The 24,262-nt window shown below is 43.5% G+C and overlaps 1 protein-coding gene across 1 annotated transcript; it reads left to right on the top strand.

The window, feature by feature from the left end:
- The first annotated feature begins 22,486 nt into the window (after positions 1 to 22,486).
- LOC309803083 (C2 calcium-dependent domain-containing protein 4A-like) lies at positions 22,487 to 23,988 on the top strand. The gene is made up of 2 exons (XM_082618997.1): positions 22,487 to 22,564; positions 22,756 to 23,988. The coding sequence occupies exon 2, from the start codon at positions 22,796 to 22,798 to the stop codon at positions 23,906 to 23,908; it is 1,113 nt and encodes a 370-aa protein (XP_082475123.1). The 5' UTR covers positions 22,487 to 22,564; positions 22,756 to 22,795; the 3' UTR covers positions 23,909 to 23,988.
- Positions 23,989 to 24,262: the final 274 nt, after the last annotated feature.

Below are 24,262 nucleotides of genomic sequence, written 5' to 3'. Positions count from 1 at the left end.
CGAGAGAGGCCGCGATAGTGAGAGGCCCGCACACCACAATGAAGAGTGGCCCCCGCTTGCCACAACTAGAGAAAGCCCTCGCACAGAAATGAAGACTGAACACAGCCATAAGTAAACAAACAAACAAACAAACAAACAAATAAATAAAAGCCAAGCATTTGAAGCCCTTAAAAAAAAAAAAGACTAAAGGGAAAAAACTGCACAGTATTGTACTCTAAGTAGTAGGTTTGTTTAAAAAAAAAAAAAGAAAATATGATCTGTGGAGTTGGTCAGCTGCATGTTTGAATTGTTTTCTTCCTGGGCTCTGATAAGTACTGAAATGAACAGAGTAAGTTAAGCATTTAGAAACTTTAGAGAAATTTGACAGAATAATGTTTGTTGATCATAACAATAAAAGAAATTGAGTCTCTGTGTGCCTTTTAAATTTCATTTATTTGGTGATTTGTTTTATTATATTTGACAAAAAATGGCCTGAGAACAATTGGAAATAAAAGAAAAGTGGGGCTTCCCTGGTGGCACAGTGGTTAAGAATCCACCTGCCAATGCAGGGGACACAGGTTCAAGCCCTGGTCTGGGAAGATCCCACATGCCGCAGAGCAACTAAGCCCATGCACCACAACTACTGAGCCCGCGTGCTGCAACAACTGAAGCCCATGTGTCTAGAGCCTGTGCTCTGCAACAAGAGAAGCCACCACAGTGAGAAGCCCGCGCACTGCAAGGAAGAGTAGCCCCCACTTGCCGCAACTACAGAAAGCTAGCGTGCAGCAATGAAGACCCAACATAGCCAAAAATAAAATAAATAAATATTTTTTAAAAGTGGTTTTTCATCACAGAGAGTTTGAGAAGCTTTGGTTTAAACCAATTTTTCCAGACCTATTTGACCAAAGAAACCCTATTATAGGTCACCCTCTTAGTAGCCTGAGGAACTAGAGTTTTGCAAACTGTATTTTGGGAAATGCTCTGCAGAAATTTAACCATACATAATTTAATCTTTAATAATTTCAAAAGCACTTCAGGATTTTGAGTGCTTCAAGTTCATAATTTAGACATAATTTTTACCCTGCTGTATACAGCTGGGTTATAGTTTTAATTACTAAACACGTGTACTGCGCAGATGACCAGGCTGCGGTATTTGCTGTGTGAAGAGCTTATAGGGTGCATTAAGGGCTAGAGACAGTTCCTGACAGCCTGAGCAAGGGGTGAAATTTGCAAAAGGTAAAAACATTAAAAAAAAGGAGAGACATGAGATGAAGTACTTAGTGTAGTTAAAATTTCATGCTTAGTCAAATCAAGTGCTCACATTTTAAAGAAATTTAAGACTGCAATATGTTATGAAAATTTTATTTCATTTTATCATTCCTTCAAATCTGAGTTGAAAGGATTTTCTCTTTTTAAGATGTCCTTATTTCCCCCAAATTACCTTAGTTCAATGCTAATTTAATGTATTCTATTTTTTTTTTCTTTTTTTTTGGCGGTACACAGGCCTCTCACTGCTGTGGCCTCTCCCGTTGCAGAGCACAGGCTCTGGACGCGCAGGCTCAGCGGCCATGGCTCACGGGCCCAGCCGCTCCGCGGCATGTGTGATCTTCCCCGACCGGGGCACGAACCCATGTCCCCTGCATCGGCAGGCGGACTCTCAACCACTGCATCACCAGGAAAGCCCTAATGTCTTCATTTTTAATTCAAATTTGCAAAGTTAAAGGAAACCAGTTTCTGTGTTGCTGATGAAAGGAAAAAGAAACGGCTTTACTTAAGTAAAGTACGTATACATACATACATATAAGTATATACTAATATACAATATATCTATATAGTATGTATGTGTATATATAATAATTATACAATATAATTATTATATATGTACACATATGTTACATATAGTATATAATATATTATATTATATTTTAATATCCATTAACCCTTGAATATATTTTAAAATCCACTGACAAGACCTCCCTCTACCAAAATTTGTACAAAGATGCAATTGATCACAAAGTAATGAAATAGACAGACAAAATAAAGGTAGCTAAAGGTGGTAGGTGAATGGGAGTGAAAAATCTTCATTTCATAAAACATAATAATAGACATTGGGTTTTAAAATGTATTTCACTTCTGAATGAAATTTCACTTCTGAATGGGTTGAATAAGAGTTTCCCAAAATGTGTTCCAGAGAACAGTCAGTCTTTACGTAGGAAAAAAGGGATTCTATGTTCATATGAGTCTGGCATTTAGAGGACATTATACCACTCCTCTCCAAGATTCACAAGACTCACGGTGTCTTAGCTGTTGGGGCTGCTATAACAAAATACCATAGACTAAATAGCTTGTAATCAACAGAAATTTATTTCTCACAGTTCTGGAGGCTGCAAGTCCAATGTTGGGGAGGAAGAAAACTTTCCTCTACCCTTCTAGGTTCTTCCGGCTGATCTAAGAATTGAATTGACATGAGACAGATTAACGGGAGAAAATCAAATTTAATTTTGTGTATACAGGAACCCCATATACACGAGAGGTTCAGAGACTGAGAGGTAAAATGAGGTGTACATGCCACCCTGAGCTAAGGAATGGGATAGGGGCCTGGGGCTTCCAAGGACAGAAGGGTCATTCACAGGACGATAAGAAGAAGAGCAGATGTTCGGTAATCAGCTGTTTGCCCTGCCATATAGATGGGGCCATTTAGATTAAAAGTTATCTCTAGAAATAATGCTTTTCTGAGAAAAATCCCCCATTTAAGTTCTTCTAGGTTGCTAAGGGAGGGACAGTAGTTTCCCTGGAACCACAGGGTCTTGATTGTCTTTAGCTCAAAATAATCCTCATGCAAAAGTGACACATCTGGGGGAGGCTTGTTCTGAACCTCTACACCAATATCAAGGTGCTAGCATGGTCAGGTTCTGGCTAAGTCCCCTTCCAGATTGCAGACTGCCAACTTCTGGCTGTGTCCTCACTTGGTGGAAGGGGCTAGGGAGCTGCGTGTGGCCTCTTTCATAAGAACAATAATCGCATTCATGAGGGCTGCACCCTCATGGCCCAATCATCCCTCAATGGCTCCACTTCCTAACACTATCTCATTGGGCGTTATGATTTCATCAGTAAATATGGGGACAATACAGACGTTCAGCTGATAGGAATTAGCATATAAATGGCTCTGAGACATGCTGCAGTAAAGATACCTGCTTAATTTTGTTTAAATAAAACTTTGCAAAATTTAATTGACCATGGGATTTAAAAAAATTTTATCTGTAGTTAACTACCATATTTTAGAACTTATTGTGGCCCAGGCATTTTGCAAGAATTATTTTCTTCAATCCATTGCTTCAAACACACACACACACAATTTCTTTTTTTAAATTGATATATAATTGACATATAACATTGTGTAAGTTTGAGGTGTATAGCATGATGATTTGATACACATATATTGCAAAATGATTACCACAGTAAGCTAACCTCCATCACCTCATATAATTACCTTTTTCTTCTTTTTGTGTTGAGAACATTTAAGATCTACTCTCTTAGCAACTTTCAAATATGTAATACAATATTGTTAACTATGGTCACCGTGCTGTACGTTAGATTCCCCAGAACTTATTCATCTTATAACTGGAAGTGTATACCCTTTGATCAACATCTTGCCATTTCTCCACATGCCAGTCCATGGAAACCACCATTCTACTCTCCGTTTCTATGAGTTCAGTTATTTTAGATCACACATATAAGGGAGATCATACAGTATTTATCTTTGTCTGTCTGACTTATTTTGCTTAACATAATGCCCTCAAGGTCTGTGTATGCTGTCGCGAATGGCAGGATTTCCTTCTATTTCATGACTGAATAATATTCCATTGTATGTACATATATCACATTTTCTTTATTCATCCACTGATGGACACTTATTTCCATGTCTTGGCTATTGTGAATAATGCTGCAATGAACATGGGAGTACAGATACTTCTTTGAGATAGTAGCTTCATTTCCTTTGGATATATATCCAGAAGTGAAATTGCTGGACCACATGGTAGTTCTACCTTTACTTTTTTGAGAAACCTCAGTACTTGTTTTCCATAGTGGCTGCACCAATTTACATTCCCACCAACAGTGCACAAAGGTTTCCTTTTGTCCACATCCTTCCTAGCATTTGTCATCTCTTGTCTATTTGGTAACAGCCATCCTAACAGGTGTGAGTGATATCTCATTGTGGTTTTTACTTGCATTTCCCTGACGACTAGTTATGTTGAGTGTCTATTCACTTACCTGTTAGCCATTTGGATGTCTTCTTTGGAAAAATATCTATTCAGGTCTTCTGCCCATTTTTAAATTGGATTATTTGGTTTTCTGTTATTGAGTTGTATGAGTTCCTTGAATATCAGATAGATATATATTTGCACATATTTTCTCCCACTCCATAGGTTGCCTTTTCACTTTGTTGATTGCTTCTTTTGCTGTGCAGAAGCTTTTTAATTTGATGTGGTCCCACTTGCTTATTTTTGTTTCTGTTGCTTGTGTTTTTGGTGTCATATTAAACAAAATCATTGCCAAGACCCAAGTCAAGGAGATTTCCCCTATGTTTTTTTCTAGGAGTTTTACGGTTTCAGGTCTTACATTTAAGCCTTTAATTCACTTCGACTTAATTTTTGTGAGTGGTGTAAAATAGCGGCCCAATTTTGTTCTTTTGCAGATGATTATCCAGTTTTCCCAACACCATTTATTGAAGAGACTGTCCTTTCCCCATTGAGTATTCTTGGCTCCCTGGTCAAATATTAGTTGACTGTACATAGTTGCTCACACTCAGTTTCATCACTATCCCTACACAACCAGTGCTGGTTCTTTGGATCAAAAGAAATGTTAGGTGAAAAGATAAATATTTCATCACATATTATGCCTATCTCCTTATACATTTTACTCTATAATGTATTTGACTTCTTGATATTTTAATTATAAACATTTCCTTGTGCAGTATAAATTGCATAAGTAGCAAGTATATGGTTTCCCTTAGCCAATGCTGGCAACACAATGCAATTAAGAGCATCTACCCCAGAAACTGCTTTTCTTCACAAACTGTCTTGGGATTAAACCACAGAAAGAGGTAGGAGTAAAGAATTCTTTGGTGCTTTCCATGTCTGTATTTAAATGCTCATCCTAATGTGATAAATAAAAATAACCAGAGTCCTTCAGGAAATAAAAGGAAAACACAGCATAAAGTCTTTGTGCTTTTGAAACCATGCACCTCGGGTTGGGACTTGAACCCACATGGCTGGGACTTGAACCCGGCCAAAACCCAGACTGGGACTTGAACTGTGGGACAAAACCCACAGTCTTCCAACTGAGATCACACACCTGGTTTCAGGACTTAATGAAGCTCAGGTTCTTGATGTTTCATTGCAGAAAGAATTCAGTGAGAGACAAAGTGATAGGTAAGAAGTGGATTTATTTAGAGAGAAACACACTCCACAGACAGAGTGTGGGCCATCTCAGAAGGTGAGAGCGGCCCCAGGGTATGGGGTTGTCAGTTTTTATAGGGGTGGGTAATTTCATAGGCTCATGAGTGGGAGGAGTATTCCAGCTATTTCGGGAAGGGGTGGGGATATCCAGGAATTGGGCCACTGCCCACTTTTGGATCCTTATGGTTGGTCTTGGAACTATCATGGAGCCTGTGGGTGTGCCATTTAGCTTGCTGATGTATTAACAGTGAGTGTATACTAGGCTCGAGGTCTAGTGGAAGTCGACTTGTCCGCCATCTTGGACCCATTGGTTTTAATCCGTTTATGTCATGTCCTCAGGCTATGTTATTCTTTCAAAGGTTGTGCCCTGCCCCCTTCCCTCCTGCAGGGTAATAACCGAAGCAGTACAACATCCTGTGTGCCAAACGGCCTCCTGAGTATCCAGCAAAGCTAAGCCAGTTTCCACTCTGATCTCAGGACTTCTGTAACATTTCTAGGGTAAGGTATAGAACCACAGCCCCATCAGGGGAAAGGTTGCTTTCTTTTTTCCTCTTTTTTTCTTTTTTTTTTATGTTGAAGTTAAATCAGCTGTTGGAAAGAGGATTTTAAAATTTCATTCATGTAGGAACAAGCTTTAGCACATTCTGAAGCTCCAGAAATGTAAACACAACTTGGAATTTGTATCTGGATGATTCCTAACAGGACTCATGATTTGGATTTGGCTGAAAATTCTCAGTCTGATTTTCCAGGACAGGCTGATGACGGCTGCTGGCCCACACTCAGGCCCAGCCTGGCAGGGCCTGCTCCTAACCCCTCCTGTTGCCCTCCCTTTGCTCGAGCGTTTGAAATGCCCACAAGCTAACAGCTGCTGGAGGCGCAGAAGGGCCTGGCAGGGACAGGTGGCCCCACCTGTGTCTCCATGGTGCCAGCTCCAACAGCTGGTCACCCGGCTGGGAGAAGGGCAGAGGGATGGAAAGACAAAAACGAGAGTGGGAGGACGGGGGAGCCACGGTGACAGAGTGGGAGATAGAGGCAGGGGAGAGGAATGAACGTGGGGCGAAGCCTGTTCAGCAGCTTTAGCGTGAGGGGCTTCACTCCTCTCAGGGATTTGCTGGAATCACTTAGCACCAGTGAAATCAGGAAGCCTCACGCAAAAGTGAAAGTGAACAATAATTCTCTTTGAAAAATATGGCCACCTAGGTAGTATTCTTAAATCCTCTGATCCTGCAATCCCAAGCAGGGTTTGAAACTTGATGACCTTTACTGACTCTACCAGAGGTAAACAGACCACACGCAGGCTCCAGGCTGGGAGGTGAAGCTCCACTTGGTGCTCCCCTCAGGTGGGCAGAGCATCCCAGGAAGCCCAGGCTTCAGAAAGCCATGCCGAAGGCCTTGGGGGGGAAGCCACACAGCCAGGGGCGGCATCACAACTGAGGGGCAGTCTGAGCAGACTCAGGCTCTTCAGGGTCCCCAGCCCAATCACCTAGAATTCTCCTACCACTTCTTTTTTTTTTTTTTTTTTTTTTTTTTGCTGTACGCGGGCCTCTCACTGTTGTGGCCTCTCCCGTTGCAGAGCACAGGCTCTGGACGCGCAGGCTCAGTGCCCATGGCTCACGGGCCCAGCCGCTCCGCAGCATGTGGGATCTTCCCGGACCGGGGCATGAACCCGTGTCCCCTGCATCGGCAGGCGGACTCTCAATCACTGCGCCACCAGGGGAGCCCTCTCCTACCGCTTCTTTTCAGGTAAGGCCCTGCAGGGCAGGGTGGCACACCTCTGGTGCTCCCCTGTAATGCTTTTGCGAGCCCCTCCCCCAGGCTCCGGGAGCTATGACTTCAGGTACCTGTGACTCACATGTGATTCTTCTTTGGAGGACTGCCCTGGGCTACTGGAGACACCTGGCCACCTGCTCACAGAGTCTGAAAGGCCTGGAAATTTCTGCCTGTGCAGCCCTTAGCCAATGACACTGGAACCCGGTTCCCTTGCCTCAGATCTGGACAGACTCTGTCCAGACTGAAGCCACCTTCTGTAGGATTTTGTTTGAGCTAGTACCTGTAGGGCAGGAGATATAATTTTCCCTCTATCCTTCTAGTTTCTTGGCTGAGACTTCCCTGTAATAAAATACAGATTAATGGGAGAAAAAACAGTTTAAAGTACATATGGACATATATACCTATGGGAGCCCCACAAAGATATGAGACTCAAAGAAGTGAACAGACCAGGAAGCTTTTATACCTTTTAGACAAAGAAACGATGAATTTGTGAAGAATTGACAAGGGCTTCGGGCTAGGGATAGTAATGTGGTGAAGAGGTAACAGTGGTTTGTTTAGATAGACTTCTTGGCCCTAAATTCCCTGTCTCTGGTGATAAGGATGCCTCCCTCCCTCCCGGCACAGGGAGGGCACCTTTCACATGGGAGATTTATCTCCTGCTTTCAGGGAAGAAGGGTGAGTTCAGAGCGACCTTCCTGTTTCTGCCGGGTTCTCAAATTCCTTTATCTTAAGGTAGTCAGTGTGCTAAGATGCCATATTTGGGAGTAGCGTGTCCTGAACCCCACCCATACCTTTCCCTCTCCTGCTTCCCCATCTCTTTACCAGTTTCTTCTGGAAGTCCTTTGTTCATAAAGAATTTGCATCTGAATTCTCCTCTTGGCGTCTGCTTCTGAGGAAACCGACTTAAAACGGGCAGGGTTTTTTTTTTCTGCTCAATTTTTATTATCAATGCTTTATTGATTTATTTTTTAAATTAATTAATTTATTTTTGGGGCTGCATTGGGTCTTCGTTGCTGCGCGCGGGCTTTCTCTGGTTGTGGCAAGCAGGGGCTACTCTTCGTTGCGATGCACAGGCTTCTCATTGCGGTGGCTTCTCTTGTTGCAGAGCACGGGCTCTAGGCGCGCGGTCTTCAGTAGTTGTGGCACACAGGCTCAGCAGTTGTGGCTTGCAGGCTCTAGAGCGCAGGCTCAGTAGTTGTGGTACGAGGGCTTAGTTGCTCCACGGCATGTGGGATCTTCCCAGACCAGGGCTCGAACCCGTGTCCCCTGCATCGGCAGTCAGACTCTCAGCCACTGCGTCACCAGGGAAGCCCGGCAGGCGGATTCTTAACCACGGCACCACCAGGGAAGTCCAACGGACAGTTTTAAAAATCTGGGTGTCCCTGAGAAGAGTAGCGCCTTTAAGACATGAACGGGCTAGCTCTGATTATTTAATAAGGGCAGTCCCATTAAAAAGCTTCCCTTGATAAAACTGAGCTTCATATGGGTGAGTTTCAGCCATTCGTTTACCCTTCTCTAGTCTTGCTGGGGTGGGGCATTCTCTCAGGAACAGCCAGAGGCTCTGATGGCTTTGTGGACTGGAGGCTAAAAGGACACCTTTGCCTAGGCTTGCCTCTCCCCAGGGGCACTGAACACAGGCAGTGTCCCTGGTACAGGGGAAGGGCTCAATCAATTATCTGGGGACCACTGGGCTGGCCAGTCAGGGTTCTAAGCTATGACTTCAAAGAAAAAGGGCTGCCCGCATTTCTGGCTGTCTTTTACCATGACTCTGATTCTCTGTATAATGAGAATGCAAACTGGGAGAAGTTGAAGGCTGTACCATCTGTACTATTTTAATGATTTTAGCAATGTTTTACACTGTCTTAAAAGTGTAGTCTATAGCAGTCAATCAAAAAAGAGAAATCCTTGCAAATGGTGTTTTCCTCTAGACACCTAGGTATTTGGTTTTTAACTATATGATATTGCTCTGTTATATATGTGTAAAAGTTATGTATAAGCAGGCACCATTTACTGAATATAAAGGGAAACCATTTGATTTGAGCAGGACAGGAAATATAAACAATTTATACCTTGAGGCACAAGTGAGAAAGAATGGTAGAAATTGTAAAGTCGGAGTAAATGGAATCAATTCATGTTGATGTTGAGTAGCCTGGGACCAAAGCATAAAGAGTGGGATATGAATTTAACGTAAGTCCGTCCTAGGGCTGAAAATATAGATTATTGCTTCAACATTTCAAATTCTCCTAGGCTGTTCTAAATGGAAAGAAATGGGTAAACCTCAGCTGAGCTAGTTCTTTTTAAAGCAAGTAATGAGTGAACAGGTAAGGAAAACCGTTTGTCTGTAATGAGTTGTTCTATATGAATATCTGGATTCTCCACACAGCTGAAGTTCAGACCAATTAAAGGTCTAAAATTTAAAAATAATTAACTGATTTCTCTCCCTATCCTTTTATTTTGAAAAATTTCAAACCTATATATATTTGAAAGACTAGTACAATGAAAACACATAGAACATTTACACCCTTCTTCCAAATTCACCAGTTAATGCTTTGCCAAATCTGCCTCCCCCTCTCCCTACATATATATATATATATATATATATATATATATATATATATATATATATATATATATATACATATATGTATATATATAATTTTTTTTTTTTCGGTACGCAGGCCTCTCACTGTTGTAGCCTCTCCCGTTGCTGAGCACAGGCTCTGGACATGCAGGCTCAGCGGCCATGGCTAACGGGCCCAGCTGCTCTGCTGCATGTGGGATCCTCCTGGACCAGGGCACGAACCCGTGTCCCCTGCACCGGCAGGCGGACTCTCAACCACTGCGCCACCAGGGAAGCCCCCCTACATATATTTTTTTAGTTGAACCATTGGAAAATAAATTGCAGACATCATAACTTCACCTGTATATGTTTTAGCATGTGTCTCCTAAGAACAAAGATATTTTCCTAAAGAACCACAACACCATTATGACATTGAAAAATTTAATATTGATTCAACAGAATTACCTAGGATATAGTCATATTAAAATTTTTTCAAATGAAACCCCAAATGTCCTTGGTTAGTCATTTTTTATTTTAAAAATTAGTATTAAAGTTCCCATTGCATTTGGTTGTCATGTTTCTTTAGACACCTTTTCTTTTGAACAGCTCCGCCCTCCCGTCCTTTTTTTGGTCTTTCAATATGTTGACATTTTCAGAATTCGGGCCCCTTGTCTTGTAGAATGTCCCATTAGCTGGATTTGTCAGATTGTTTCCCAATGGTTAGATGTAGGTTATTTTTATTCTTACTTATTTTTTTAGAATAAATTTATTTATTTATTTTTGGCTGCATTGGGTCTTCGTTGCTGCGCGCGGGCTTTCTCTAGTTGTGGAGAGAGGGGGCTACTCTTCGTTGTGGTGTGCGGGCTTCTCATTATGGTGGCTTCTCTTGTTGTAGACCACAGGGCTATAGGCGTGCAGGCTTCAGTAGTTGTGGTTCGCGGGCTCTAGAGCGCGGGCTCTAGAACGCAGGCTCAGTAGTTTTGGCGCACGGGCTTAGTTGCTCTGCGGCATGTGGGATCTTCCTGGACCAGGGATCGAACCCATGTACCCTGCATTGGCAGGTGGATTCTTAACCACTGCGCCACCAGAGAAGTCCAAGATGTAGGTTATTTTTAGCAAAAATACTACAGAGGTGATATTTCCTATACTTCACATCAGGAAGCACATGATATCATTTTCCCACAGTTATTGGTGATGCTAATTCTTTGGTTAGGTTTATTAAAGTATAATATACGTACAGTACAATTCACCCTTTTTAGTATAAATGTATACATGAGTTTTGAATAAATGTATACAGTTACATAACCATCACTTCAATCTGGATATAGTGTTTCCATCATCCCCCAAATTTCCCTCATGCCCCTTTGTACTCCCTCTCTTCCACCATCCCCAAATCCATGAATATAAAATAAATGGAATCATACAGTATATAGGCTTTTGTGTCTGGCTTCTTTCATTTGGCCTTGTCAATAGTTTGTTTCTTTGTAATGTTGATTAGCATTTCATTGTATGGATGTAGCAAACTTTGTTTATCCGTTAACCAGTTGATGGATACTTGGGTTATTTCTAACTTTTAGCTATTAGGAATAAAGCTGCTGTGAACATTTGTGTGGACTTGTTTATATTTCTCTTAAGTAAATACCCAAGGAATACCACAGTATGGGACTGCTGGGTTGTCTGTTAAGTGTATGCTTAGGTTTATAAGAATCTGCCCAACTGTTTCCCAAGTGACTGTATCATTTTGCACTCCCACCAGTAATGTATGAGAATTTTAGTTGCATTACATCGTGGGCAGCACTGGGTATTGTCAGTCTTTTTAATTTTAGCTATTTTAGTAGATGTGTAGTAGAATCTCCTGGTAGGGTGATGCTAACTTAAATTACATGGTAAGGCAATGTCCATCACATCTCTCCGTTGTAATTATTCCTTTTTTCCTTTGTCATTGATAGGTAATTTGTAGGTGAAACTTAGAGATCATGCACATGTTTTCTTTCACTCAACAGTTTTGGCATTTATTGATGAAATTTTCCTGAATTGGTTAATGATTATTAATTATTACATCAGTGATACATTGGCAAAATAGTGATTTAAGAAAATTTTATAGTTTTTCTACATTTATTAATGGATATTCTCTTGTACAAAAGAGTTTCTCCCCTTTTCCTCACCCTCTCTATCTCTCTGGTTCAGTATCTACACAAGTGGATTCTTTTTTATATAGTCTATTATAATCCATTACTGTCACTATTCATTTTGATGCTCAAATGGTCCTGGGTTTGACCACGGGAGCTCTCCAAGCTGGTTCCTGCGTCCTTCTGACATGCCTCCATCAATCTTTGAGCATGTCCTCGCTTTCTGGAGCAATAAGCTTTCCTAGGCTCATCTCTACTTCCCTGGAATCAGCTGTTTTTCTAAAGAGCCCTGATTCCTTTTAGTGAGGAATGATATTTAAACAACAAATTCTGGGCATCCAGTTACTGGAGTGTCATGATTTCTAAGCCCATTTAGTGGGCAGACCTGGAACATATATTTTTAAAAACAATATTGAGTTTTTATAGATGTCTCCAATTCAAATTCATTACAATATTTTTTCTCAACTTCTCACATTTCAAATTCTCCCACAGCAAGAGTTGTGGTTCCAAAAACATCAATACATTTACTTATTTGCTCTCCCATACAAATATACACAAAATAGTTTCAGAAGTTGTAAAACTGGTTGCTTTACTAAAACAAACCTACTGAGTAAATTCAAGATTTTTTGCAGTTCTTTTTGTCCTCGGGATGTTTTCAACTCAGATTACATTGTTTTCAATAATTACTTGAATTAATTATTTTTTTCTGGTGTTATGTTAGCAATTTGATATACAGTTATTATTTATTTGTTTAATTTACTTTTGGCTGCGTCAGGTCTTAGTTGCGGCATGCGGGATCTTTCATTGCCGTACGTGGGCTCTTGGTTGTGGTGCGCGGGCTTCTCTCTAGTTGTGGCATGCAGGTTTTCTCTTCTCTAGTTGTGGCGCACGGGCTCCAGAGCACATGGGCTCTGTAGTTTGCGACATGCAGGCTCTAGTTGAGGTGTGTGGGCTCAGTAGTTGTGGCACGCAGGCTTAGTTGCCCCATGGCATGTGGGGTCTTAGTTCCCTGACCAGGGAATGAACCCACGTCCCCTGCGTTGTAAGGCGGATTCTTTACCACTGGACCACCAGGGAAGTCCCTGATATACAGTTAAATGATTTCTGTCTGGATTTAATTTTAGGGTTTGATTCATCCTTTTTAATTTAATTTTTGAATGTGGAAGGCATTTTCCTGGTTTAATAATGTAGGCCTTATCTTGTTTTCAACAGGGCACCTGATAAATTTTGGGAAAGTTATCATCTGATAGGACCATCCCAACCAAACAAGGTTGGGGTATGGGTCAATTCAATTTTGGAGGAAGATTTCTAATGACAATCGTAAGGCCCTGTGATACTATGAAAACAATAATCAACGTCCTCCCATTAGACAGTGAGCTCCCATGGAACAGGGACAATGTTTCTGAATTTGTGGAACCTAACAAATGATCAACACATAAAAGTTGTTCAATACATCTTTATTGAACAAATGGAGGGATGAACAAAGAGGTGGGTGGAAGAAAGAGAAGAGTATCTCAATTGGCTAAAATGATGGGCTAACACCAGCTAAATTAAACTTACTGGGACTGAATAAAGTGTGATGTTCATGTTATAAAAGAAAAAACAACACATATACAAAGGTATAGATTGTGGGCATCTTGTTTTTTTTTAAATGTATTATTTATGTATTTATTTGGCTGCACTGGGTTTTCATTGCAGCGAGTGGGGGCTACTCTTCACTGTGGGGTGCAGGCTTCTCATTGCAGTGGCTTCTCTTGTTGCGGAGCACGGGCTCAAGGCGCGCGGGCTTCAATAGTTGTGGCTCGTGGGCTCTAGAGCTCAGGCTCAGTAGTTGTGGCACATGGGCTTAGTTGCTCTGTGGTATGTGGGATCTTCCCGGACCAGGGCTTGAACCCGTGTCCCCTGCCTTGGCAGGTAGATTCTTAACCACTGCACCACCAGGGAAGTCCAACAACATTGTTTTTTGTTGTTTTTTTGACCTGAGAGATTTCACTGACTCAGGATATTACTGTTCAGAAAGCTCAAAATCCCCAATAAATTTTTAGACTTCATTAACATAAATATTTTTTGTATTTGTACAATATCCAGATTGTCCTATTGCGTATTGCTCTGGTCAAATGACCCCTGAAGTGCTGTATCCAATTCCAAGCTGCAGACCCTTTTTTTTTTTTTTTTTTTTTTGGCTGCGTTGGGTCTTCATTGCTGAGTGCAGGCTTTTCTCTGGTTGCAGTGAGCGGGGTCTACTCTTCATTGCGGTGCATGGGCTTCTCTTTGCAGTGGCCTCCCTAGTTGTGTAGCACCAGCTCTAGGTGCGCAGGCTTCAGTAGTTGTGGTGCACGGGCTTAGTTGCTCCGCGGCATGTGGGATCTTCCCGGACCAGGGCTCGAACTCCTGTGCCCTGCATTGGCAGGCGGATTCTTAACCACTGTGCCACCAGAGAAACCCCAAGCTGCACACTCTTGAAACAGGACATTGATACAAAGGAAGGATTTTTAGGATGGTGACTATGAGCCTGAGGGGTCTGAAAACCACCTCGAGTTACCAGATGGTGGAAGGTACTAGGGAAGCTTCGCTTGGAAGAGATTTCCAGATGAAATAACAACTCTGCAAATATGTGAGAAACTGTCATGGAGAAAAAAGATCAGGCACTATGAGGAACTACAAATAGCAGAACTAAGACCAATTCACGGAAGGTACAGAGGCTAACTTCAGCCCAGTATAAGAAAATATTTTCTAAAAATAGAACTACCATATGATCCAGCAATCCCACTCCTGGGTGTATGTCCAGAGAAAACCATAATTCGAAAAGATACATGCACCCCAGTTCATTGCAACACTATTTACAATAGCCAAGACATGGAAGCAACCTAAATGTCAATCAACAGAGGAATAAAGAAGTGGTACATATATACAGTGGAATATTACTCAGCCATAAAAAAGAGTGAAGTCATGACATTTGCAGCAATGTGGTTGGACCTAGAGATTATCATCCTAAGTGATGTATGTCAGACAGAGAAAGACAAATATCATATGATACTGCTTATATATGGACTCTAAAAAAGTGATACAAATTAACTTATTTACAAAACAGAAACCAACTCCTAGACTTAGAAAGCAAACTTATGGTTACCAAAGGGGAAAGGTAGGGGGAAGGGATAAATTAGGAGTTTGGGATTAACATATACACACTAATATTTATAAAATAGATAATCAACAAGGACCTACTGTATAGCACAGGGAACTCTACTTAATATTCTGTAATAACCTAAACGGGAAAAGAATATGAAAAAGAATGGATATTTGTATAACTGAATCACTTTGCTGTACATCTGAAACTAATATAACATTGTAAATCAAATATACTGCAGAATAAAATAAAAATTCAATTAAAAATTAAAGAAAAAAAAAGAGGGGCTTCCCTGGTGGCGCAGTGGTTGAGAGTCCACCTGCCCATGCGGGGGACATGTGTTCGTGCCCAGGTCTGGGAGGATCCCACATGCTGCGGAGCGGCTGGGCCTGTGAGCCATGGCCGCTGAGCCTGTGTGTCCAGAGCCCGTGCTCCTCAGCGGGAGAGGCCACAACAGTAAGAAGCCCGCGTACCGAAAAAAATAAAATAAAATAAATTTTTTAAAAAAGGAAAATATTTTCTTACAGAGTTGAACGGAAAGGGAACAAGTTACCTCAACTTGGTGAGCTCCAAAGATGGTGAGGTCCAAGGCATGTCAAACACAGACTGGGACCATCTTTCAGGCATGTTTGAAGGGAATGCCTTGCTTTGAGGTATTCCAAATGTGCTTGAAGGAACTGTCCAACTGAAGGATTCCACACCCTGATACTTTGAGTTAGTGTTATCATTACAGACCGTTGTTGTTCTCTAATAATTAGATTTCTCTAAGATTGGAGGAATACTCTCACATATAGATAGGTGTGATTTCTTCTCATTCGCCATGTGGCTCTAAACTATTTATCAGATTTAAGTCATAAGATACGAATCCTTGAGACACTTCATATAAAAAAATGGCTCCCTGATCAAATCCTTTTTAATTGAAGTAGAGTTAATTTACAATGTTGTGTTAGTTTCAAGTGTACAGCAAAGTGATTCAGATGTATATATATATACACACACATATATATGTGTGTGTATATACATGTGTGTGTGTGTGTGTGTGTGTGTGTGTGTGTGTGTGTGTGTGTATGGTTGGCCAAAAAGTTCGTTCGGGTATTTTCCATAAGATCTTATGGGAAAACCTGAATGAAGTTTTTGGCCAACCCAATATATATATATATATATATATATATATATATATATATATATATATATATATGTATATATTCTTTTCTAGATTCTTTTACATTATAGGTTTTACAAGATATTGGGTACAGTTCCCTGTGCTAGACAGTAGGTCCTTGTTGTTTACCTATTTTATATATGGTAGTGGGTATATGTTAATCCCAAACTCCTAATTTATCTCTGCACCCCTCAAATCAATTTTTAAATACTGCCTGATTTACTACTCTGAGAGAGGACACACTAGAGAGTCAGAGAAGATATTTGTTTTAACTTTAACTCAGCATTTAAACTTAGTTGCCAATGGAACCCTACCCTTTTTTTGGAAACACAATAAATATCTCTTCTCCCAAGCTTCCTTGATACTGGGTCCTGCTTTCCAGTCTTTATTCTCTCTCCTGCCTCCAGGGTCATCCTCATTTAACGTTTTTTCTTCAAGACCGCAGCCTCAAACACAATTTTCTAAATCGACCACAAGGTGGCTCTGCTTGTCTTACAAAAACTTCTACTGGGCAGGGCCTTAACACAGGAAGGGTTTAAGTCTGTGCTACACAGGGTAGTCAGGACTTGGGAAACCTGGGGTGTTACCTGTGTGCACGGGTTAAGTTAGAACTATTGTCTTCTGATCCAGATGGGGCAAGTTTTCAGAAGAATGTTGTACGAACTGGAGTTTTCTGGTTGTCCCTTCCAAGTTTCTGGTTTGAGGGTACATTTCCATGGAGTTCATGAATGGGACGCCCTCCTTCCAGGTCAGTGACAAGCAGAGCACCTGAAATCTGGGAAAAGACTTTTCCTGCTAAGCCACTGTTTTCAACTAAGCATATTTTCATTTGCTTTTAGGTCTTTGAGAACAAAGCCATGTTGAAACAGGAAGATGTTGGCACTGAGCTCTTTTGCATCCTAACCTCCATCCAGCTTAACCCTCAGTGCTGAGGAATTCATTTTAATTAGCAGCAGCAGGAGCAATTCAATGGTGCTTCTGTCCTGATTGCGTCGTTTCCGAAGAATTGCTTTTTGCAGGTGTATGCCTTTTTAATGAACGGGAAAAATAATTATTGTCCTTAAGGCCAAGAAAGGGATATTTCTCACTGAGTTGAAAGAGCTTATAAGGTAAGCTGTGCTGTGGGTGGACAAGAAGTGTTAGTGATTTCCACGGGCTGGCAGTATCCTTGTGGTCACCAATTCTAAGAACATCTGTGTCCATAGATGTTACCTTCAGGTATCTTTAGGAAAAAACTCTTTATATCAGCTTGTTCTCAGTTACCCACTCTGTTCTTTTTTAAGTCCTCGCTCACTTCAGGTTTTCATTCATTCACTCATTCACTCATTCATGCAAAGGATTTAGGGCTTCCCTGGTGGCGCAGTGGTTGAGAGTCTGCCTGCCGATGCGGGGGACACGGGTTCGTGCCCCGGTCCGGGAAGATCCCACATGCCGCGGAGTGGCTGGGCCCGTGAGCCATGGCCGCTGAGCCTGCGCGTCCGGAGCCTGTGCTCCGCAACGGGAGAGGCCACAACAGTGAGAGGCCCGTGTACCACAAAAAAAACAAAAAACAAAAAACTGAAGGAGCAAATACCCTATTACTAGCTAGTCTATTCCTAGAGATGTACTCTAGAAAACCTTTGCACGGTGACTAAGAAGACCTGTATACCAGTGCTCATACCAGCAGTGGAAAAACTGGAAATAATCCAAGCATCCATCAGCAAGAGAAGGAAGTATGTTTACACAATGGAATGCTATACATCAGTGAAAATAAATGAACTAGAGCTATACATGCACACATAAATGAATCTTACAAACAATGTAGAGTGAAGAAAAGCAAATTGTGAAAGAATATTTACAGTATTATCATTTTTATAAACATCAAAAATAGAGAATGAACAATAATTTTTAGGGAGATATATGTATATATGTAGTAAAACTAATATTTAAAGGGGGGTAGAGAGAGAGAAGAGGCGTGAGAACAATAATATGTTCACTATATTATGCTTTGAGGTTTTTTCAGATATAAAATGTAACATATTTTTTTTAAAAAAACCTAAAAAAGAAAAATTGAAGAAAATGTGAATGGAGTGTAGATACCGTGGACAGAGAACAAAAATAAGCATTCAACAGGAATGTTGCTTTTGGTCAACGTTAAAGTAGTTAGTGATGGGAAGGAGAATGGAATACTTAAAACTTTGGTTGTTATTCACAGAGAAAAGACAAATAAATCAGTGACCAACTAGGATCAAGCATTTGGCTGGGGATCAAGACTAGAGCAGTTCATTTTCTAGACAGCCCATAAGGAAGTATAAGCTGCTAATTACTGTGTTCATCAATTTCATGTCATATCAAGTACTTGATTTAATATGAAGGTATCATAATTAATCACTTCCATAACATAAATGTACCTACATGGTTGAAATTTTAAAAGACTATTTATTTGACTTAAGGAGATTCAAATAACATTAATGACACTGTACATAACTTGGATTAAGCAATACTTAAGACTAGCACCACAGGAAAGAATATACTAACTTCCTTAGAGTGGAAATTAAAAGTTAATACTACAACAAGGTCCTACTGTATAGCACAGGGAACTATATGCAATATCCTGTAATAACCCATAATGGAAAAGAATCTGAAAAAGAATAAAGAATATATATATATATATATATATATATACACATATATATATATATATATATATATATATATATATATAAAATATAGGGACTTCCCTGGTGGTCCAGTGGTTAAGACTCCACACTCCCAACGCAGTGGGCCCGGGTTCGATCCCTGGTCAGGGAACTAGATCCCACATGCCACTACTAAAAAAAAGATCCTGTATGCCACAATGAAGATCCTGCATGCCACAACTAAACCCGGCCCAGATGAATAAATAAATCAATCAATGTTTTAAAAAAGAATATATATATACATATATCTGAATCACTTTGCTGTACTCCTGAAACTAACACAACATTGTAAAACAACTATTTTTCAATTGAAAAAAAATATTATCCCCAGCCTTCCCACTAGAGCTTCTTTAACTGCTTCCACACCTTGTTCTTCTCATCCTGGGGGCATAGGTATTGGTATGTGTCAATTTGTGACCTCACTCCGGGTTCTTTACTTAGCTAAGTGCACTTCTTTTCCATCTTCACCGTGTCAGGCTCTAGCTGACAATAAATTCCCTGAGTCTTTATTATGTAAACCACCTCAAGTCCTGTTTTGGAACAAGGTATGGTATAAACAAAGAGAATCAGTACACTTCCTGAGAGGACAAAGATTCTGTCTACAAACAGTACAGCACTATTATGCATAACCAGTAATTTTCTGCTTATGACAATTGCATGCTTTAATCATTTAGGTGCTGGTATAATCAATAAGGTGTACAGTTTCAATTCAAGGCCTTGCGACAAGGGTCTCTTTTTCTTTTATCTAACCACCTAAAGAGGAGATGGAGTCAGGAGAAGTAGCTTTGAGGCAGGCACTGTGGGGAAGTGGTTATAAGCACACAAAATAATGAGCCAGATGGATATGGGTTTGAGTCCCAGCTCTGCTCTCACTGGATGGGAGACTTTGGACAAGTTGTTTATTCTCTGAGCTTCACTGTCTACATCTCTGCCTTCTTTAGGGAGTTGTTTAGAGATTAAATAAGACCCCAGTATATAGTGAGGGATCAGTAAACATTATTAATGGTGTAGTTTCTTTTAAATAACGGTTTCAGAGCTTGAATACAAACGAGATGATAGTGAACCTTTTGTGGTCATAAGGCACAAAATAATGAAACAACTGGTGTGATCAGAGTTTCCACTGAGGGGGTTGTTTTTCACTTTTTCCTATTGTGATTTAAGAATCAGGAGGGACACCAGGCCTCTGACGGTGGTTACAGCCTGCAGCTATGGGTTTAGATGAATGAATGACTGGAGTGTATCCCTGCGTAAGTAAGTTAAGTTCCCTGTATCTTATTTCTCTTCTGTAGAATATTGATCCATGGAAAACTAATAGTTTTGGAAAACCCTCTGCATAGAGATTGTGTTTATAGCCATGCTTATGGTCTTCTGTGAACATGGATGTGGTGGTAGCACAGTTTCTCAAATCCCATGTCCTGCTTCCAGTGGATTTACTCACTGCTGAAATGTTTGTGTGTTCGTGTCACGAAGGCCCTTTTCACTGAGGTCTCGCTGGAAGTGGGCTGGCACATGAGCAGGATATAATGCTAGTTGCTCTGCTTCAGAGAAGACCATTGGCCCACGGATTTGCAGACCGGCCTGCAGAAGCAATAGGAAAGGATCCAGTCCGAGACCCCCTGGGGACTCCTCCAATTGCAGGTGTGGCTGCAGGGGGTCTGGTTGCTGCTCCCTGGCTGCATAGGGATTCATGCTTGCAGTATCAGAAAGCACACAATAGAGGGCAGCAGTGATCAACTTAAAAAGAAAGTATTACTTATTAATCCATGGAAAACACTCACTCTCCTTACCTTTAAATATTTGGAAATTATGGTACTTATTCCAAAGCAGAGATAATGGAAAATACTTAGCATACTGAGTTGCTTTAAGAATTAACATTCTGGGTGTCAAGTGCAATACAAACCATGCACACATGCCCTGACACACAGTGAACTCAGTGAATGATATTGCACTGAGTGGACGGATGGAGGGAGGAAGGCAGGAAAGAGAGAAGGAAGGAAGAAATTAGCAAAAAGCTAGGACTTACAATACATGGGCTGTGACTCATAATTTGAACGATCTTAGACAAGTCTCTTAACCTGAGCCTCAGCTTCTTATATCATAAACAGAAGCAATGTCCACTGCACTGGTCTGTTGTGAGAAAGACATTGAATAAAGCAGTGAGACAGATATGTGGTTAAAAGCACATGACAGTCATAAAACCTGGATTGTAGATCAGGCTGAATTCAACACAGTATAATTCATGAAATATTTACTGAGCAATTATTATTTGCCCGGCACTGTATCTCCAGGTGCTGAAACTGGAGGAGTTGAGTAAGACAGCCAGGCTTGTCCCTTAGAGAGGTCTGCTTTGGGATGGAGGCAGACCCAGGTTCTGGATCACAGCACTTCTATTTATTTTACATGTATTCATAGTAGGTCCGCCAGACTCCTCTCCGGTTGCGTTACTGCAGTCCTTGCCCTCAAGAAAGTCACAGTCTAGTAGGGGAGACAAACCTGTAAACCCAAAATTCCAGAGCAGCCTGCTAAATGCAGCAATGGTGGTCCATAGAATGTGTATGAAGGGAATGAGAAGAGGCTGAGAACTGTAGTGGGGGAGTTGAGTAAATGTTCTGAAGGGGATGATGTCTGGCTGAACTAAAAAAAAGGAGTTCCTATAGAGAAAAAAAGCAGAGGAGGGCATTTCAGATAACAGGAAACATCACATACAAAGCCAAATAGACAGGAAATTGCTAGTTCCAGCTTCTGCCATTTACTAGCTCTATTGAACTTTTATGGAATTTCCTCAAGTCCCACTGGACTTCAGTATTCTCATCTTGGAAAATGAAGGTTGGGGGCGGGGGTGGGGAGAGAGGCCACCTGGGTTTTCTGTGAAGTGCTTTCTAGCTGGATACCTCCATGCTAGAGCAGAGAGAAAGGGGTAGCTTTGGAAATACCAAGTGTCATTTTTAGGGTGTGAGCTGGAAACCCCACCTTTTGTGACCATCAAGGTGATAGGCAGAGCCTGTAGTCATTCAGAAATTTTTGCATACATTAATTCACTCACTCCACCAATATATATGGCACTGACTGAGCCAGGCCCTGTACTATTAAGAAGGCCACTGTCTAGCCGAGGGGGACAGATGCATAAATAAGTACACGAGTACCATGGGAACTATATATGTCTACATACTGCAGGTTCGTGGGGGCACTAAAACAGAAGACGCTAGTGCGTGTAGGTCACCTCCGGGGGGGCGGGGGGGGGCAGGATTTAGCTCCCAGCAAAAGGGAAATTCTTGTTTCCGTATCCAGCTGCACCTTCTCCAAGAAACCTCCAACATTTTCAGCGGCCGATTCTCCCTTGGCAGGCCGACGAGGCAGCCTCCCTCCACCGGCAACCTTTCACGGGCGATTCCCTGCACGCACAGCGGATGCAGGTCCCAGGGCTGAGCAGAGAGTGCCGGCTCTCGCCACAGTTTCGCTCCCACAAGAGCCCCCGCGACAGGGACCGGCGCTGGCGAGAAGGGGCGGCCGGGAGGGCGGGCCGTCCAGCGACTCCAAGGGTTGGGCTCCGGGCCAGCTGGGCGGGGCTCAGCCTCCGATATAAGTGAGGAGCGCCCGTCTCGCGCCTACAGTGCAGAAGCTGGCGCGCCTTCCTGGAGCGCAAGGGGACGGCCACTGAACTTGCAACTCAGGAACCAGAGGGACTGAAGAAGAGGCAAAGGTCTGATTTCTACTTCTTCGTTTATTTAGTAACAATGAACGGAAGGCGGGTGGCTTTGTGGGCGCGCGAGAGCTCGGCCCGAACTGGCAGGGGGTGGTAGGCGCATTGGCTCCCAGAGGGCTCCGGGGAGGGTCCAGGCACTCCCGAGAGGCCCCCGGGCGTCCAAACTTAGCAGCTTCTCTCCCTCGCAGGAGCGCTTCTCCCCCCCACTCCCAGCCTCAGCCTCGGAAGATGCGGCTCCTCGGGAAACTCCGCGCCTCGGCCGCGGGCCGCGCGGCTCTGGAGCCTGCCTTCTCCAACGTGCTCACCCCGGACCGCATTCCCGAGTTCTGCATCCCGCCGCGGCTTCCCGCGCCCTGCGCGCCCGTGTCCTCTCCCCAGGCCGCCGCCCTGCCCCGGCGGTGCGCTGCAGAGCCGGACCTTTGGCCTCGAGGAGCCTACGACGGCGCGGGGCACACGGACTGGGACCCACGCTCGCAGGCCGCGCTCTCGCTGCCGCACCTGCCCCGGGCGCGCACCGCCTACGGCTTCTGCGCGCTACTCGAGAGCCCGCACACCCGCCGCAAGGAGTCGCTCTTCCTCGGGGGCTCGGGCACCGCCCCGCTCCTTCCCGCGCCCCGCCCCCGGGCCCGCACCTACGGCGGCGGCGGAGACACCCCCCTCGCGCCCCCGGGAGGAGTCCCTGCTGCGCCTCCCGCGGTCCCCGGCGGCCCCCGCCCGACCCCGGTTGCGCTCGCCCCGCGGCCTCACGGCCGCCGCCTCCTGCGCGCTCCCGAGGGGCTGCTGCGCCGCGCGCTGCGGGCCGGGAGGAGTCGAGGCTTGGCCCGCGCCCGCTCGGTCTCCAGCGGGGACGGGGATGACGACGACGACGACGGGCGCCGCGCCGGCTCCTGGTCCCCGGCCCGGGCCCCCGCCACGTCCCCTCCGCCGCCCCCCGCCCCTCGGCCCGAGCGCCTGGAGGCCGAGGGCACCGTGACTCTGGACCGCGCCGGCGGCGCCCTGCGCCTGGCCGTCGAGTACAGTCGGGACAGCGGGCGCCTCCGCGTCCGGCTGCTCCGCGCCGAGGGCCCGGCCGGAGGGGCCGCCGAGCCCCGCGCCCCCGTCGGCTGCCGCGTCAGCTTCGTCCTGCAGCCGCCGGGCCAGACGCGCCGGCCGCGGGGCGCCGTGGTCCGGCGGAGCCGCCGGGCGCTCTTGGAGCAGGACTTGTGCTTGGACGGGCTCTCGGAGGACGAGGTGCGCCGCCTGGCCGTGCGCGTCAAGGCCGAGAACCGGGGCCGCGGGCTGGAGCGGGGCCGGCTGCTGGGCCAGGGCGAGCTGCTGCTGGGCCCCCTCCTGCTCCTCTGAGGGCGCGCCCTGCCCCTGGGGCCTCTCGGACACTGCCAGCCGCTTTGTACCAAATAAATGTTATTTATTCATTTTTCTAATCATGTTCTCGCTTTGTTGCCGTTTTAGTTCTTAGGTATCTGCTTTTGTCGTCGTTTATTGGTAGGGAAGGATAAAATAATGACGCCCTCCTCTATTCAAAACACTCAATCCTTTTTTCCAGACCATTTTTTACATAAAAAGGTTGTCTTGTGTATGAAAGAGAGAAGAAAGAAGTACACCCCGTCTGCGTTGTTTTCCCATTCCTGATTTATATCAATGCCAAACGGCTTATGGGTTTAAAAAAATGTCATTGCTTCAGAATCATGCCCAACG

The sequence above is a fragment of the Mesoplodon mirus genome (assembly GCF_964341445.2).
Source record: "Mesoplodon mirus genome assembly, chromosome: 4".
In the NCBI taxonomy this organism is placed as follows: Eukaryota; Metazoa; Chordata; class Mammalia; order Artiodactyla; family Ziphiidae; genus Mesoplodon; species Mesoplodon mirus.
Note: the sequence above shows the minus strand (reverse complement) of the source record. Positions and strands in the feature narration are given on the sequence as shown.

Excerpts from the sequence above, each read along its gene's own strand:
- LOC309803083 (XM_082618997.1), top strand. The coding sequence starts at position 22,796 with ATGCGGCTCCTCGGGAAACTCCGCGCCTCGGCCGCGGGCCGCGCGGCT.